This window comes from Parasteatoda tepidariorum, chromosome 7 (assembly GCF_982258835.1).
Source record: "Parasteatoda tepidariorum strain Cologne lab strain chromosome 7, Ptep-v5.0, whole genome shotgun sequence".
Lineage (NCBI taxonomy): Eukaryota > Metazoa > Arthropoda > Arachnida > Araneae > Theridiidae > Parasteatoda > Parasteatoda tepidariorum.
The window spans coordinates 71,677,762-71,694,555 of NC_141761.1; the positions used below are offsets into that span (position 1 = coordinate 71,677,762).

The window sequence follows — 16,794 nt, forward strand, 5'->3', positions numbered from 1 at the left end:
GACTCATTTTGAGAGTGTTCCGTAATAACTACTCTTAGTATGTGTATTTAAAATTTTTGTGAAAAATGACATAATAAAAATACACGCAGTATAGATCAAAAATTTATATTCATAACAAAAAAAAAAGAATCAGCAACGCTATAAAAGTCTAATGAATCACAACTGACGCACAAGAAGACAGGGAAGAAAAATATCAAACCTTATTTTTAATGATGAACTAAACAAAGAGTTGATAGGTGATAAATAAAAATACCTCAAAATTTTATCTGGCAATAAAACTGGTTACGATGCTTTTCATAGCCTTTTACTAACTAGCAATTCCATTGATTTCAATAGCGTTTTTATTTTTTTCTGCACATAAATATTAGTTAGCGTTTCGTAATGTACCATGGGCAAAATATAAGAAAACTCTTTAAACATGTGATTTAATGATCACATTTTCCAGAAATAACACTAAATTTTTAGCAGTCCGAAAGCCTTCACACCAAAATTTCATGTATTTGTTGATATCATAAAATTGTTTATTATTTTAAAGGCGCTATTCAAGTAACACGTTTTTGTTTAAAAAATCTTTAGTTTCTGATTGAAATTTCATCTTTTGATACCATAAAATTATGTTTTATTTTATATACGCTATTTAGAGTAACGAACTTCTTTTTTCAAAAAAAAAAATCAGGTGGATTCTCAACAGAGGCTCTCCTTGGTGTTATATTTTGCATACTGTTCGTCGCTCTCCTTCAATCAGTTGTCGTTTATTACTTTTGTGCTCATGATAAAAATGGAAAACAAAGGAGGTCGTCCCAACATCCTCCACTGAAAGTTCAAATGTCAAGACACAAATCAGATAATGAAATTGTGATAGCAGATGATTATTATGATAATTATGAAAATGTGAGATAAAAAAACACTGTTATGTATTTACTGACGACGTTGTGGTGCATTAAATAATTTTAAAATTTGGATTGAAAACATAATAAAAGAATATTTTCCTAATTAATTTTCTTTTTTTTTTAAATTTTTGTTGCAACATATTAAGAGTGTTTCTATTAAGAGATAAAGGTAAAGAGTGTTTTCTAAGAGTTTGCAGAGTGCAGTTTTTGTGCTATGAAAATTGCCATCTAACAAAACAGAAGTATAATTATACTATTGTATTATACTATTGTTGTTGTTGTAATCGTCGGCCTTTAAGGCAGGGGGTGCAATTGTTCTTGTTTTCCATGGGCGCCATCTATGGCCCAGAGCAGTAATATTAATACAGAAATATTTTTTTAATGGCGGACATTTTGTCCCATTGGCCACAGAAATGCCAGAACTGCTACTCTCTTCTCGTTACCCAGTAGGCACCTGTGGCGAAGCCACGGCGTTGGAGCAGCGTCGCCCACGTCACACAACCACAAACCCGTTTATAGGACCGGTCACATTTACACATTCACGCAAAGAGGATAGGACATAGAACACGGAGAGAGAAAGAAACATCCATGCAGGAGCAGGGTTCGAAACCGCGGCCAATGGCTCCGCAGTCAGACACGCTAACCACTCGGCCACCTGGTAGGCTAATTCAGAAATATTAAAATACAAAAAAAGTCAACTAAACAACACGTTTTCATTGTTTGATAATGATGAGCCCTTCCGTGTAATTTTTTATTTTAGCCTATACTTTTTTTCCCTTTCATAAGCAACAAAATGCAAGTGGGTAACAATTATGTTAAAAGGCAAATTGATTTTTTTTAAAGTAATTTTAAAAATTAGTTTAAAGCAACATAACTTTTCCTTCTTAACTTACTTTAGATCACTCAATTTTAATTTGATTTTGAAATGGAAAAAGAAAATGAAAAAACAGTATTTTTAGCTCTTAAAAAAGCTATAAAAATAAATTCACATAAGTGATCCGCTAAATAGGATTTTATCCGTTAAAAAAAAATATGTTATACTAAGCTTCTAATATTTTTGAAATAAACAAAGAAAAAAGAAAATTAGAAAAGAAATCAATCAATCTAATTTTATCGAGTCACATTTTCTTGAAGAAACGGGAAAAGAAAATATTTGTTTCGATTTTTTAAAGAAAAGAAAAATAGTGCTCAAAAGAGAGAATGTTAACAAATAGCCCTCACGTTTAAGTCCTCACGCAAAATAGATATAAATATCAAATAGGAGGAGAAATATTTGCATATCTTTATTTTTTGCAACATGGATAAATACATATGAAAGTTAAGAAATAAAAAAAAAAGGAAGGAAGGAACATGAAAGCATAGTGCGATAAGTATACTCTGCATCTTTCTCTTTTATCATTGTTTAGCGCAGGTAAAAATATCGAAATATTGATTCTTTATCGATTAAGAATAGTGTTATAAACTTTAATGTGCTATAGTGATCAATTTAAGTTGTTAAAAAAGTTTAGTGAAAAAAGTTTAACATTTTAAATCGCAACATTTTCTTTTTTTCATCCATATTGTTGCAGAAAGTTGTGGTTTTCCTGAAAATATTCTTATAGCTTTTCTCATTTAGCAGCGCTGCCTAGTGACGAACACTGTTTCTAATTTCGACACGTGATTTGGAGAAATCAAACCATGTATTTCCATTCTTTGACTTTTTTATTATTATAAGTTTTTTTAAATTTCCTTATAAATTATGGAACGCGGTATAAAGACAGGTTAATGAGTAGAGCATAATGATTTAACACTACTTAAACTGAGAAATGCTTCTAAAGTTTAAAAAAAAAAAATTTTAATTCTGCAGTAACTCTACGCAATGTTAACATTGATTGTCTCATGTGTTTGCATTTTTTTAAACGTAAGAGAAGCAACTAATTCATTTTTTTGCATGAAGCAAGACCTAGTGACTGTTCGCTGTTTCCAGAACTTCTTTTTTATTATTTAGAAATTTATATTTATGTTTTAAGTTTTTGTACTCAGACTACACCAGACTTTTGCTGCATCTATTCAATCATCTGCTTGGAATCAATTTTTAGCTAAGCAGCGCCATCTGTTGATAAATTTCGAAACTAATTTTTAATCTTGGAGTGGGAAACAATGTTTTCTAAATTGTCGGTAAATTATGAGACCGGTTATTTTGCTCATGTGTATAGCATAATCTGCTCTAAGCGTTTAACCACTACTTAAACAATCAAAAGTAGTAAAGAGAACGTTAATTTTGTGTTAACTCTATGCATTCAATGCTGACATTGATGTCTCCTGTGTCTGTATCTTTTTCCAGCAACAGAGACACAATTAATTCATTTTCTTTGCAAGTAGCAAGACCCGGTTCTCGTTTGCTGTTACCAGAACTCCTTTTTTTATCATCTGGCAGTTTATATTTATCCTTCAATTTCGTGCATTGAATGGCAATATATTTCAAATCACCTTCGAAGCACAGTTTGATCCCTGTGAAGCAAGAAAAGTCATTTTAGACATCCAAAGTGCTAAATATTTGCATTTTTGAAATAATTTACCATGAAAATAATTACATTTTATTCGTTAACCGTGTTACAGGCATGCAATAATTTTCACTAAGAAAATTAAAGAGTAAAATAGATTGAGTAACAACAAACAACACTGTAAGAACTGTGGTGTAATATCTCACCGAATTTAAAGTTCAACAACCCTAAAAATTGTGAAAAGGAACACTTTTTCTCAAGTTGACTCCAAATCGAACTTTCATATATAATTTAAAGAATGCCGGAAAGCCCTAAACAAGGCAAAAAAATCTTGCACCAAAATCACTTATCATATGTTTCACCCCATGTTAAAAATTTTTGCCTCCAAAAACTCTAATGTTGGCACGTTTTACTTTTATCTGTAATTGTTTACAATTGATAACTAGTTAACGAATGTTTATGGCTGCCTTTAATGTTTCTTTACTCAAAGATAATTTCATGCAAGATTATTTTCTTACTAGCATTATTATTTTAAATTTTATTTTATAACCGTCGTTTAACAGCCGACCCAATTTTGAGTTTACGATTTCGAATGTTCAACTCCGTAGCCCTGTAATTTTCAACTCAATATGAAAAACAAGGAAACTCCTGGATAAAGAATTGGAAGAAATTTTTTTATGTAAATGACGTTTTGATGGAATTAACCTGCATTTGTGTTACATGTAGAGGAAAACCACAAAAAAAAAAACCACGGTTCGCCTAACGGCAAGGAGACTCTAACATTTGATCCATCAACCCCTGCAGATATTTTAAGTAAAAAATGTGGCCGGTGCGAGCCGGGTGCAGAATTCGTATTGACCAGCCATCGCTGGGATTCGGATCCGGGTTCTCTCTCCCGAGCCACCACCGTTCATAAATTATTATTTATCATAATCTTCTGAGAAGAATTGCAGGCAAATTCTTAGAAAATTTAAAACAGTGTGTAATTTTGAATCACAAAATCCAAAATTAGCGCAAAATCGTTCATTTAATTTAAGAGTTATAAAACTAGAAGAAAAAAGTCAAAATCTAAAATTTTCCTTTTTTTAAGAACTTTTAGGCTTATTCTACTTAAATTTTATTAATGAACCTTACAATTCAAAATTTCTCACTCATAGCTATAACAGTTAATAAATACTAATAAATAGTTAAAAAAGAATATTGTGCATAATATTTTGCATAATTTTGCATAAACAAATTTTTATAATTGAGCACATTTTTTTTTATTTGCTCCAATATTTCAAAAGATATGATGGTTTATTCAAAAGATTAGTTTTAAGGAATTCCCGACATTTCGTGACTGAAGTATAAAGATTATTTTTTTCCTGAATGTGACAGCTCCCAATCCCTTTTTCGATGGCCTAATTCAGAAGAAGTATATTTTTGTGTCTGATTTCGTATCTTTATGAATTTTTCAAAACATTTATTTTGATCCGTGATGGCTCAGGGGATAGAGCGTTCGCCTTCCAATGAGACGAACCGGGTTCGAATCCCAGTCAATACGAATTCCAAATCCGACTTACACAGACCGCAGTGTTGACGTGAAATATCCTCAGTGGTGAACGGATCATGGGTAAGAGTCCCTTTGCCGTCAGACTAACCGTGGGAGGTTCTCGTGGTCTTCCTCTCCATGTAACGCAAATGCGGGTCAGTTCCATCAAAAAGTCCTCCACGAAGGCAAATTTCTCCCAATACTTGACCCAGGAGTTCCCTTGTCTTCTAGATTGGGTTCAAAATTACAAGGCTACGGAGTTGAACAATAGTAGTCGTAAACGTAAAAAATTGGTTCGGCTGTCAAACGACGGTTATAAAAAAAATATTTATTCTTATATAGTACGTTTTTGCGTACGCGATCATTCAACAGATTAAACATATATCCTATTGTTAGCAGCGACAAGAGCTGGGCAGAAAAGAGTAGCTTTCGATATTAAAGAGCGGAAGTTTTAAAAAAAAAACTTGAAAACATGCGAAGAACTGAAAAAAATTCATATCCACGTAAAATACTCTTCATATTCTAAGCTTTAGATTTTTCTTTCTTAATTACCCATATGATTACAGAAAACTTGAAAGTAAAAAAAATGCTAAGAAATGCAAAAATATACGAGATCAGTGCTCTGAACTCAATTAAAAACCAATAATATTTTTCGAGTAAGAAATTATCGAATTTAAAGTCAGTTACGACGATAATCACCACAACATTTTTAACGCTTTTTTAAGTTACAAGCCTTTTTAAAGCCTGCAATGGTGATGCAAACATATAAAATTTAAGCTTCAACAAAATTTTTAATCCCAAATTTCATACATATTTTTTTTACTTTTAGCAAACCATTCTTCATCTAGCGGTCAAAATGGAACCCTAGAAAAATCTATGTAATCTCAGTAAGTGAGTCATTTGACAATATTATAACGTTGTCAAATGACTCACTTCAAGGTGAGTGATCCACGTTTCAAAGAAATTTTAATAGTAAATATTTTTAACTTAAAGTTTATTTCAAAAACTGTTTTTTTGTATTGCAATACCTGTAATTACTTATTCCGTTAGCTAACAGGACATATTTCAAATATATTAGCCTTGGCAGCAATCATGTTGATAGATTAGATTGCATACCAATCTCTGGGGGTTAATGAACTTTACAGAACACGGGACTGAGCCAACCAATAGGCTTATAAGTTTTCAATACCCTAATCTCATGTAAGGATATATTTAGAAAGATTTATATATTGCTTAAAGCATTATTTTCTTTCAATTTTTTTTTTTTATTTTTAGAATATGCTTACCAGTCATGCCAGAGTTGACGCCGCAATCGAATTTCCCTTCAAAAGGCTTTTTTATTATAGAATTTACATTTGATGTGAAACCAGAACCTTCCTTGAAAACATATTTGCACTTCATTTTCATGTTAGGGTTAGTGAATAGAGCTCCTTGTCTAAAAAGAGAACACAGAATTCATGAGAGTTAAAATTAAAAACACTATAATCGAATTAAAAACAAAATTATCGAAAATAACTACTGATGACACATTCATAGTTATTTCTGAGTGTTAAAATTATTAATTACTAATGACATTTTAGTAACTACAAATGGTAGTTTCATAAGTAATTATTGGGAACTAGGTAAAGGAGAGGGGGGCACATGTGAAAACATTTTTTTATTTCTTCATTTTTCAAAAAATATCATAAATTTTTCATAGTAAAGAAGTCCATATATTTAAATAGTCTTTTCTTTGTCTTTGGAATTTTTTGAGATTTTTCAATAAAATATTTCTTTACTTTATGATATTTTAGAAAAATGACTTCAATTGTTCACATGTGCCCCTATTGGGGGCACATATGAACATGCCTGGGGAACATATGAACAAGATTAAAAACGCAAAGCAATCATCATATTTCAAAGAAAAAAATCTTTAATATAACCGATACATATACGCATTATACTGAAGGGATTGTAGCTTACTATGTGAATTTAAAATGTACAACAGTACTGTCAATAACAAAATAATTTTTCAGCTGTACAATAATTTTTCCGTTGTTGGGTTTTTCGCAACTTCATGTTCCTCGGTAGTTGTAATGGGCCTTTTTCTTTCTTCTCTAATACTCTTTCATGCCTTTTTTCATTTTTTCTATGTTTTCATTTGTAGCTTTGGCAATTCTATTTTCTCAGGTGCAACAGTTAATATGCATGATGCGCGATCAACCATTTAATAAAAAAAAAATTTTTAAAGGAAAAATTAATCAATTAATTATGGAAAATTAAATAATAATGATTTTAAACGCATACATATTTTTTAAACTTATAATATCATGAGGATAATAATCTTAATACTATGTAGGGGCACTTGTGAACTGTTCACATCTGCCTCAGATGTTTTGTTCACAAGTGCCCCATCATCCTTCTTAAACCTAACTTGAAAAATAAAGAATTTTTAATTGAGTAAAAAAAAAAAAAGAATAATTGTCATAAACTTGCCTGAATGTTCATATAATGGTCTGCAATAGTTGATTTTAGTTTATTAATTGATTTATACTATGCTTTCACTTGAAGAAACGAGTGATTATAATATATACAACACCAGCTGATGCAAAGAAATTGTCAGAATAGAACAACAAAATGTCTCATTGTTCTGAAAGTTTTTCAAAGAGGTAGGACAAGTATTGCCATCAATTGAAAATTTTTAGAGATTTTTTATTTCAAACCATATTGGTAAAACATACCATGTTCACATGTGCCCCCCTCTCCCCTACTACTAAATTTTTTTTATTCCTAAACTGCTACAAATTATCTTACTAAAATGGTATTTTGACTTAACTTAAGTTTTTTTTTTTTTTTTTTTTTTAATGCGTTAGAGACTAAATTTAAAACAGTCATTATTGTAATTCTACTTTACCTTTATTTATTTTGAAATTACTGATTTTTGTCTTAGACTTAAGTTTACTTGAAAAACTAAAAGCTTTTTAAAAGCTTTGTTATTGTTGTTATATATTTTATTTTAGTTACATGTTAGTTAGTTTCATGACGAAACGTAAAGTAAATCTCTTCAACAAAATCCGTTGGGAGATAGGAATGTAATAAAGGTTAAGGGTCCAAACCTTTCGCAATGTGGTCAGTATTACGCCCTTTAATCTGGTGGGTCTCAAGCCGCAACTGGTATTTGAACAACTGTTCAATATGAGAACTCAGTAACTTATCGCAAGTCGTTTTTGACAAAGTTTAGCAGATGAGTCACGGTGGTTCAGGGGATAGAAAGTTCGTCTCCCCATGAGGCTGGTTGATACAAATCCTACACCTGGATCACACAGATTACAGTTCCGACGTAAAATATCCTCAACGGTAGACGGATCTAGAATCCCCTTATTGTTGGGCTAACTTTGGGATGTTTTATGATTTCCCATATCATGTAACGAAAATGTGGGTTATTTCCATCAAAAAAGTTCTCAATGAAGGCTAGTTTCTCCCAATGCTTGATCCAAGAGTTTCCTTATCTTCTGGGCTGGATTCAAAATTACAAGGAAATGGAGTTGAACATTCATAGTCGTTAACTCGAAATTCGGAAATTCGGTCAGCTGTTCAACGTCCGTTATTAAATAAAAAAATTAAATTAAATTTAGCTGAATATTCAATTCATGCTAAACTGCACTTCAAGCTATTGAAATAATAATAATAACAATAAAGTAAATATTTGAATGAAATGGCAACTTTGAAAATAAAGAGAAAACTGAATGAGTTCCACTCATAAAGGACAGTAAACTAATGGTACTTTATATTTTCATACATTACAAAACTTCAGCTAAAATTAGAGTTAGTCGAAAAGGGAGCAAAATTTCACTTTCAAGATTTGTCATTGAATAACAGACACTAAAGCTTCAATGAAGTAAAACGAGGAAACAAAATTATTATTATGAAAACTTTTCAACTCACTCCGAGAGTAATCCATATACAATATTTGTCGTTCTATCTTCACAAGCTTTGAGAGGAGGAGGTGTTGCACAAGTCTCACCCTCTTCTTCAGCTGAAGCAAAATGAACAAACATAAATTTCTTAGATGAAGCAGATCACACAAATGCATTCTCCAACGGGCAGCATAGATCACAATATTGCTGTAACCTTAGAGGTGTTCCGTGGTTTATTTACATGGTAGAACCAATAAACACAATGTGTCCGCAAGGAAATGGGGCAATTTTCATATGTTACCGGTCAAAAGTGCGCCGAGTTAACAGATACACTGCTATATAACGGGAAAACTCTGCACTAATCCTAATAAGTAAGACAATGAGGATTTTGCTTATTTATGGGTGCATTGTTTTCTTCATTCTAAACAAAACTTTTGAGATATTGAGCATTAGATATTCAATACTCCAATCTCGAAATAACACAGAGTGTTCAGCAACCACCACTCTTCACGCACATTTTGCTAATTCTTCTCGAAAATTCAGTTGAAACGTATAAACATTAGGGGTCGAAAATTTACAATTAAGTATGAAAGAAGCAAAAGCACCATCAAAAAAAATTAGACAACCAGAAAGGAACTCTGGGTAAAAACATCAAAACCAGTTTGAGTACCTGATAAGAAACGGGGTTGTTTCTAAAAATCGCCTTTCAACTCTTCTTCGTTTCGTTCGGCAATCACGTAAGATATCACCCCTTACTTCCTTAGTAATTCAAAAGATTTCGAGAGCGTTATTGTTTTTTCTTTACTTATATATTAATTTGTGATGCCTAATGTTTATAAGTTTTCTTTTCTGTATTTATTAAGGGTTGTCGTATGGAACACCCTCTGTATGAAATATATCCCGATGTATGCTTCTAAAGTTGAAATATGATGTTTCCATAAAGTTGAAATATGATGTTGAAATATGATGACCCATTATTCTAAACAAAAGAATCAATCAGCACAAGTTTTAAACACGTTGTTTTTGAGATTCATATGTAACGCAAAATGAACGAAAAAACAAAAGAAAAAAATCGGTTAAACTGCAGTTAACTAGTTAATGATAAAAAGCAAAGTATATTATAACTATATGTTTTTATAATGTATAAATTATTTTCTCCTTTAATATTTAGTTCGCGAATCGACACGTAACTTTAAATTATCGCACTTTTTTTTAATTATGACCTACAAGCACTTACAACAAAGCATTTGAAGTAAAAAGGCGAGTTATTTATCATAATTCAAAACCTTTTTTAGAACTACTATTAGTCACCTATGATAAATATGATATGAGAGTAACATCTTTCTGATTCGAGAAATTGTTCCTTATTTTATGTGCATGCGATCATTTTCTCACTGTTGAAACAAGTTTAACAGTACAGAGCTATTAATAAAATTATTTTCAAAAAAATGCAAAATTCTTACGGGCTTCAGTCGTAACTGGAACAGAAGTTGTTGGTTGTTCAGTAGTAGTTGTTGTAGTCGGTTTAGCTGTGGTAGTTGTAGTTGGCTTAGTTGTCGTGGTTGTGGTGGGTTCTGTTGTAGTCGTGGTTGTGGCGGATTCTGTTGTAGTCGTTGTTGTTGATTCAGTCGTAGTGGTTGTTGTTGGTTCAGTAGTAGTCGTTGTTGTAGGTTCAGTGGTAGTTGTTGTTGTTGGTCCGGTTGTAGTCGTTGTTGTTGATTCTGTCGTTGTGGATGTTGTTGGCTCAGCTGTTGTGGTTGTTGTTGGCTCAGTTGTTGTGGATGTTGTTGACTCAGTTGTTGTAGATGTTGTTGGCTCAGCTGTTGTGGTTGTTGTTGGCTCAGCTGTTGTGGTTGTTGTTGGTTCAGTTGTAGTGGTTGTTGTTGGTTCAGCTGTTGTGGTTGTTGTTGGAGCAGAAGTTGTGGTTGTTGTTGGCTCTGTTGTTGTGGTTGTTGTAATTTGTTCTGTGGTAGTAGTTGTTGATTCAGTTGTTGTGGTTGTTGTTGGCTTTGTTGTTGTGGTTGTAGTTGTTGGTTCAGTTGTAGTGGTAGTTGTTGGTACTGCAGTTGTGGTTGCAGTCGGCTTCATTGTTGTTGTGGTAGGCTTCATTGTAGTTGTGGTAGTAGTTAGATCAGCAGTTGTGGATGTTGTTGGGGCTTCAGTAGTTGTTAGAGGTTTCGACATCTAAAAATTTTCTTAATATTAAATTTCAGGTCAAGGAATATTAATCAACTTTTCTACGATACTTTAAATCATCAAATATTTGTTTATGCAAAATTATTTTGCTCCATATAGTCGTTTAGTTTTTATTTCTCTCTGTCTCGTTTTTTAATTCACATAGGGTTAAAACAATATATTTGCTTTCTGAATGGCTTTGGAACCAATAAATGATGCATTCTTCAGGTTTTCTGTATGACAGTTAAAAGAACCAAAGCTATCTTACTTATTTGGTAAAAAATAAATTAGTTTTCGTTAAACCCGTCTTAATTCAAGAACTTTCTCAATAAAAACCAATTCTTATTTTAGTTAATTTATTTATTTATTTATTTTTCTTTTATTTGCAAAATATATTTGAAAAGCCGAGGTTTAAGAATTGTAACAATGATTCTTTAGCTAGGAGAACAATCGGAAGTTTTGGAATCTCATATTGTTAGTTTTTACTTTGTCACTTCACCCTTCATCAGCGAAAAAAAATTGCACTTATGAAAATGTGTTTACAAACGTTTTTATAACTCACGTATTCAAAAATAGCTTTGCGCAAAAAACAGTTTTTAGTAATATTTTATGGTATAATTTATTAAACATGCATCGAAATGTTTCATAAATTTAGTTTTTATGTAATCGAAAACAAGTGCCTAGTATTTTAATGTAAAATACAGTAAGACATTTTCTAGACTGTTACGAGTACAGTAAAGGACATTATAAGTCAAAAAAGTTACCATAAAACATGACAGTTTGTTACTAGATAGCACAATTATGACTTTTACTTAGAATTAAAAGCATAATTAATTTTAAAAATAAGTAGTCATAAAAAAATAAGGTTCAATGTTGGATAGGATTTCGGCTCAATTATGTTTTAGGTACGACATACAAAACTTTTTCTTTAATTTTTGGCGGCAACATTTATTATGAATCCAAGTTTTACATTGGAAACTATACACCATATCTGTAACTGAATGAGGTTTACACATATAGTAAACCATTCTTCAAATCTTGTGAAAGGGTGCCTATTTTTGAGCGCTTGAAACATGTCCTTTTCATTTTCATCTATATATTTTTGGAGACAATGAAGTTTTTTAAACCAATTAATATCCTACAGCTTTCATTTCTCGGGACTATTTATTGAATATATCTAACTTGTTTCGATTCTTTGCTTCGAGGAGTTGTTTTCTTAGATTTCAGTTTACTGTTTTCAATTTTTTTTTTTTTTTTAACTGAATTTGAGGGTTTTCGACCAAATTTCTTTAGTTTTACATTCATCTTCCAGCTCTTTAACTTATTCTAAGTCGAGTGTACGTTCAATCGATAGTTCCAGTTTATTTCAATAAGGGTTGATTGTTTAAACTACAGCTCTTTGTGAATTACATATTAGGTGTTGAAATCAATGAAATCTATTTAATTGAAACGTTCGGTGCAAAGAAAGACATTGAAGCATATTAGTCTGGTAAATCCTTTCCAAACGTATAATTACTTACGTCACGAGAAGGCGCATCATTTGGATTCGATTAATTCGTCTAGTTTCAGCTAGTGAAATATCAGTTTCATTAAAAAGTGGTGGATCAACAGGTCACGCGCTGAAGTCCTTAAATCCTTGAACAGAATTTTCAATGGTTGTTGCCCGATTCTAAGCCTCTTTCACTAGATTTGACTCTTGGTATTGTGTGATAATCAAACCAGGATAACTTTTCAAACATTTCCCAGCTGCTTAAATAAAGTACAGTTTAAAAGGCTTGAAAAATGACCTGCTCAGCGGTTTGAGTAGTAGCGTCACGTGTCCCGGTAGCTGTAACGTAATTAATGCAACATTCCTCGCCAACTCTAAAGAGTCTAGATTTTTTGAATGAGTCAAATCACCATTAAAAAGAAGTAGAACTTGCATTATACGGGAAAAGGTAGGCAAATTTGCAAACCATTAAGTGAGTATTCAAAAATGCTATTTGATTTCGTGAATTTCAATAGTGTACAAATCATGTTACCTTTTTATTGCTAAGCGAATTTTGGAATAAATTAAACTGATACTTAAAGATATTAAACGCGTAGGGCATATGTGGACCTTGGAATTTATTTCTAAATCGTACCGGTATGATTTAGGAGCACCCAACCAGTACAATTTAAGCAAGCAGGTCACATAACGATGCGTTTAATCAATGCCTTACTCTTAGCCTTAAACAATAATTAGCTACATAAGAAACAAGTAAAATATAACAAAATAAGTTATTTAACAATTATGTGATGCATATAATGATTTGCACACAGCATTAGATCTACTATATCCTAACACATGATGTTCAAAATGGCATTGAAAATTTGTAAAACCTATAAATCTAAATAAAATTTTAACGCGTGTGCACAACGATTTGATTCTTCTGCCTGAATCTCCACGTGAAAAAAAAGCTTCCTAATTTATTCGATGTTGTATTCTACCCTCAATACTTTTTTTTAGAAATAAAAGACGATATGATTTAGGAGAGGTAAGATTTAGGCAACTTTTTATACCTCCGTAGAATAAGGTTCCCCTGCAATAAAACTAATTCTTGAAATATAGTAATGAATCCTTCAAAATTGTTTTTGTTTTCCTTTGTTATTTTCAATTCATTAGTTACGACATACTTACAAATTAAATTTGAAAGATATCACAATATTTCAATTTCCCAGTATTTCGTTTTTACTGATGCTAAAAAAAAATAAGACTCTAAAAAAAAATTTTTAATAAGAAAGTTTATGGAGATATGGCAGCAATCTGTTTGAAATTATTAAAACATATCACCATACAATTGGAACTAACATGCAACTAAATTAATGCATGAAATGCAGTAAAACACTTCAAAATCAAATTTTCAAATTATCCTCATAGACTTACGTGGTAAACCTGATAACCCTCGTAAGCACAGCCGCCATCAGAACAATCCTCTTCATTGATATGTTTCAGAGTGTAACAATCTCTTGAATAATCACCTTCCTCAACTGGTCCAAGCGCCAGACCAACACAATCGGAATTGCTTTGGCATTTCTGCAGACAAGATATCATAAGAGATTTGTTATATTCACCCAATACCCAATTCTCGTGGAATTTATCTTCGAACCAAAAATAGTATGGTGAAAATGTTGAAACCTCAAAACCCAATGTCTGGCAACTTATCCAGAGAAAAAAAGTTATAGTCTTAGTATTTATCATTATTACGAGATAACTTCCGGGAAAAACTATGAAACGATGAACCAAATGTAAATAACTTTGTTGTACTTTAAACACTGTTTTTCGTACCTAAGCATCTCCTATATATATTATTAGCATCGCAATTAATTTCTTTTTTAATTCACGAAATACGAAATTATAAGAAAAATGATTTTATTATTTTTAGAAATAACTAAGCAACCGAAAAAGCATGCAACGTCTAGCAAATAAGCTATTCAAAAATTTTAATATTTTATTCTTCCTTTACACGAAGTATTAAAAATTCATAAAATGCATCTATAATCAAAACATTTTGGTAGGTCTAGGTTGGGGCTATGTCTGATAAAAGGTCATCACGACAACAAACAATGTTGCAAGCGAAGGAAGAAAAAAACACCGATTTAGAAACAAAGTACTTTTGTTGTAATTTTTTTTAAGAAAAGCAGTCTAAAAATAGAATAATTGACATTTTAAGCAGAAAAGTTTCTTCATCAAATAAGTATTTATAATTAATGAAAAAATAAATAATATTACAGAATTTTATACAGTATTGTAACAAATAATCATAACATACAGAAATGTTTATATTTAGGTTAATTATAATATTTAATTATAATGCAATTTATCATAAAATTTCTATTTGAAATCTTTTATATTTTATGCCGTATATTCATGTATTTATGAGATTATCTATTGCAGAATATTTTAATTAAGAAGATACCAGCCTCCATAAGCCAATGCATTAAGAAATTTTTATTTAAGGGAGAAAGATTATAGCTTCAATGTAATTTATCTCAATTTACTTCGTAAAAAATTATATATATGTAGAATTTATGTAATAAAAGGCGTAAAAACAGTTACATAAATTATATAAAATGATAAATTACCTGGAAAATGATAAATTACCAAAAATGTTAAATTATCTGGATGATCTCAATCCAGATAATTTAACATTTTTGGCACTTGGTTTTGAGTATAGATGTGAACATTCTTATAACACTTTCAATATTTTGCCATATTTGGGTGTCTGAAAAATACTGAAGCAAAACTAATTTTCGATTCTAATATATTTTTCTTACTGGAAAAGCCAATCGAATCTGGAAATTTCGTTGAGCAATGCAGTTTAAAACGGAACCCCAAGAGATTGTTTATGATCTGGTCCTACCGCGGAAACTAAAGCTTTTTGAAAATGTTTTTCAACGAAGATTGCTTTTTGAGAAACAGTGCTGGGTATTTTTGTTCTAAATAAACTATAAAAAGGTAGTTCAATATCAAGTTTTTGACTGAAACTTTCATCCTCCGAAAGAACAGTTTAAAAAGTGATTCTGCATCAAAACTGGAAATTTGGAAATTTATTATTTATAAAGAAAAGTAGTAGCTTATTTTCAGAGTAAACAAGGGTAAAAAATTCTTAGCATAAATAATTTAAGCAAAAGTTTAGATTTTAGAAAAAAATAGAATAATGCCTTATAAGAGCAAAGACTCCATAATTACAAGATGTCAAAATACAAGGCTTATTTTGCAAAAAGTCTTTACATTTTGTGTATCTCCATGGATATAGGTACTGAGTGTGCTATCTCTGTGTTTAGAGGGGCGAAAGGTTTTAAGTTCATATTGCAATCAACGAGTAACCTTAAAGTTATTTTGACTGTGAAATCAACTTGGAATCTTTCCCTTCGGAAAGCAAATATTGACCAATCAGCATATGCATGACTTCATATGCACAAAATTTAAAGACTTTGCTGAATAAAATGTATCGTTGGCGAAGATATTTTTCTCCACAACTCCCATTTCTTTGAAAATTGCCGCTTTAAACAGTTAACTAACCTCTTCATATGAAAGTTTTTCTGCTATGCGAGTACAAAGGTCATGAATCACAATTTCGTGCAAAAGTTTTACTCAATACTTTTATTTATTTATAATCAGTGTAAAAAACAGATAGTGAGATCTTTTATAATTTTATTTAATGAAACTCAAGACAATTTACTATAGTTATACAAAATAGATTCCTTTGCAGCTAATTAGTTTTTCGAAATTAATTTTCACCTAGTTATGCATACGATTGATGTAAGGCTAGTGTATGAATCTTAAAATTTAGATATCTTTATAGTTATCAAAATTAATAAATCTTTTTTTTTGTTGATAAAATTTGAGCAAATGAAGGAAATAAAATAAAAATTTAAATATAAAAATATATTTATGAGAACTTACTTTTTGAAAAAAATTAAAGCTCTTAATCATAAAATTAAAACATTTCGTAAAAGGCAATGCAATTTAAGTTTTCCAACCTTGTTTATTTTATTAAATCCTAGCTTTATAAAACTTAGACTCTTAAAATGAAACGTAAATTGAAAATTTCCTGAAAAATTATAAAATGAACTAATCATTTTAAAAAGAGGAAAATTCTTCAATGGATTCAAAGTGTAGATGACCCTTTTTAAAATAATGAATTCATTTTTAAATTTAAACTACTCCAGAAATTTAAAAAGAAATATTTTAAATGCGAATTAAAAAAAAAACTATTGCTAATCTAGTCAAATTGGGCGAACACCTAACAAATTATTACGATAATAACGCGGATAAAATTTGGCTTAGACTTTTT

The 16,794-nt window shown here is 30.9% G+C and overlaps 2 protein-coding genes across 3 annotated transcripts in view; one reads left to right on the forward strand and one right to left on the reverse strand.

The window, feature by feature from the left end:
* The window catches only part of LOC107448577 (macrophage mannose receptor 1), a 29,531-nt gene extending 28,538 nt beyond the window's left edge, over positions 1 to 993 (forward strand). For both annotated transcript variants that reach the window (XM_087168050.1, XM_087168051.1), the window contains one exon: positions 677 to 993. In XM_087168050.1, coding sequence (XP_087024176.1) covers positions 677 to 900 — 224 coding nt within the window. In that variant the 3' untranslated portion in view covers positions 901 to 993. The remainder of the gene's footprint in view (positions 1 to 676) is intronic.
* A 2,025-nt stretch (positions 994 to 3,018) lies between these two features.
* The window catches only part of LOC107448495 (uncharacterized), a 52,859-nt gene continuing 39,083 nt past the window's right edge, over positions 3,019 to 16,794 (reverse strand). The window contains exons 7-11 of the mRNA XM_016063722.4: positions 13,881 to 14,282; positions 10,264 to 10,984; positions 8,829 to 8,919; positions 6,191 to 6,339; positions 3,019 to 3,380 (exon numbers count right to left, since the gene is read on the reverse strand). Of these exons, the coding sequence (XP_015919208.4) occupies positions 3,145 to 3,380; positions 6,191 to 6,339; positions 8,829 to 8,919; positions 10,264 to 10,984; positions 13,881 to 14,282 (1,599 nt within the window). The 3' untranslated portion in view covers positions 3,019 to 3,144. The remainder of the gene's footprint in view (positions 3,381 to 6,190; positions 6,340 to 8,828; positions 8,920 to 10,263; positions 10,985 to 13,880; positions 14,283 to 16,794) is intronic.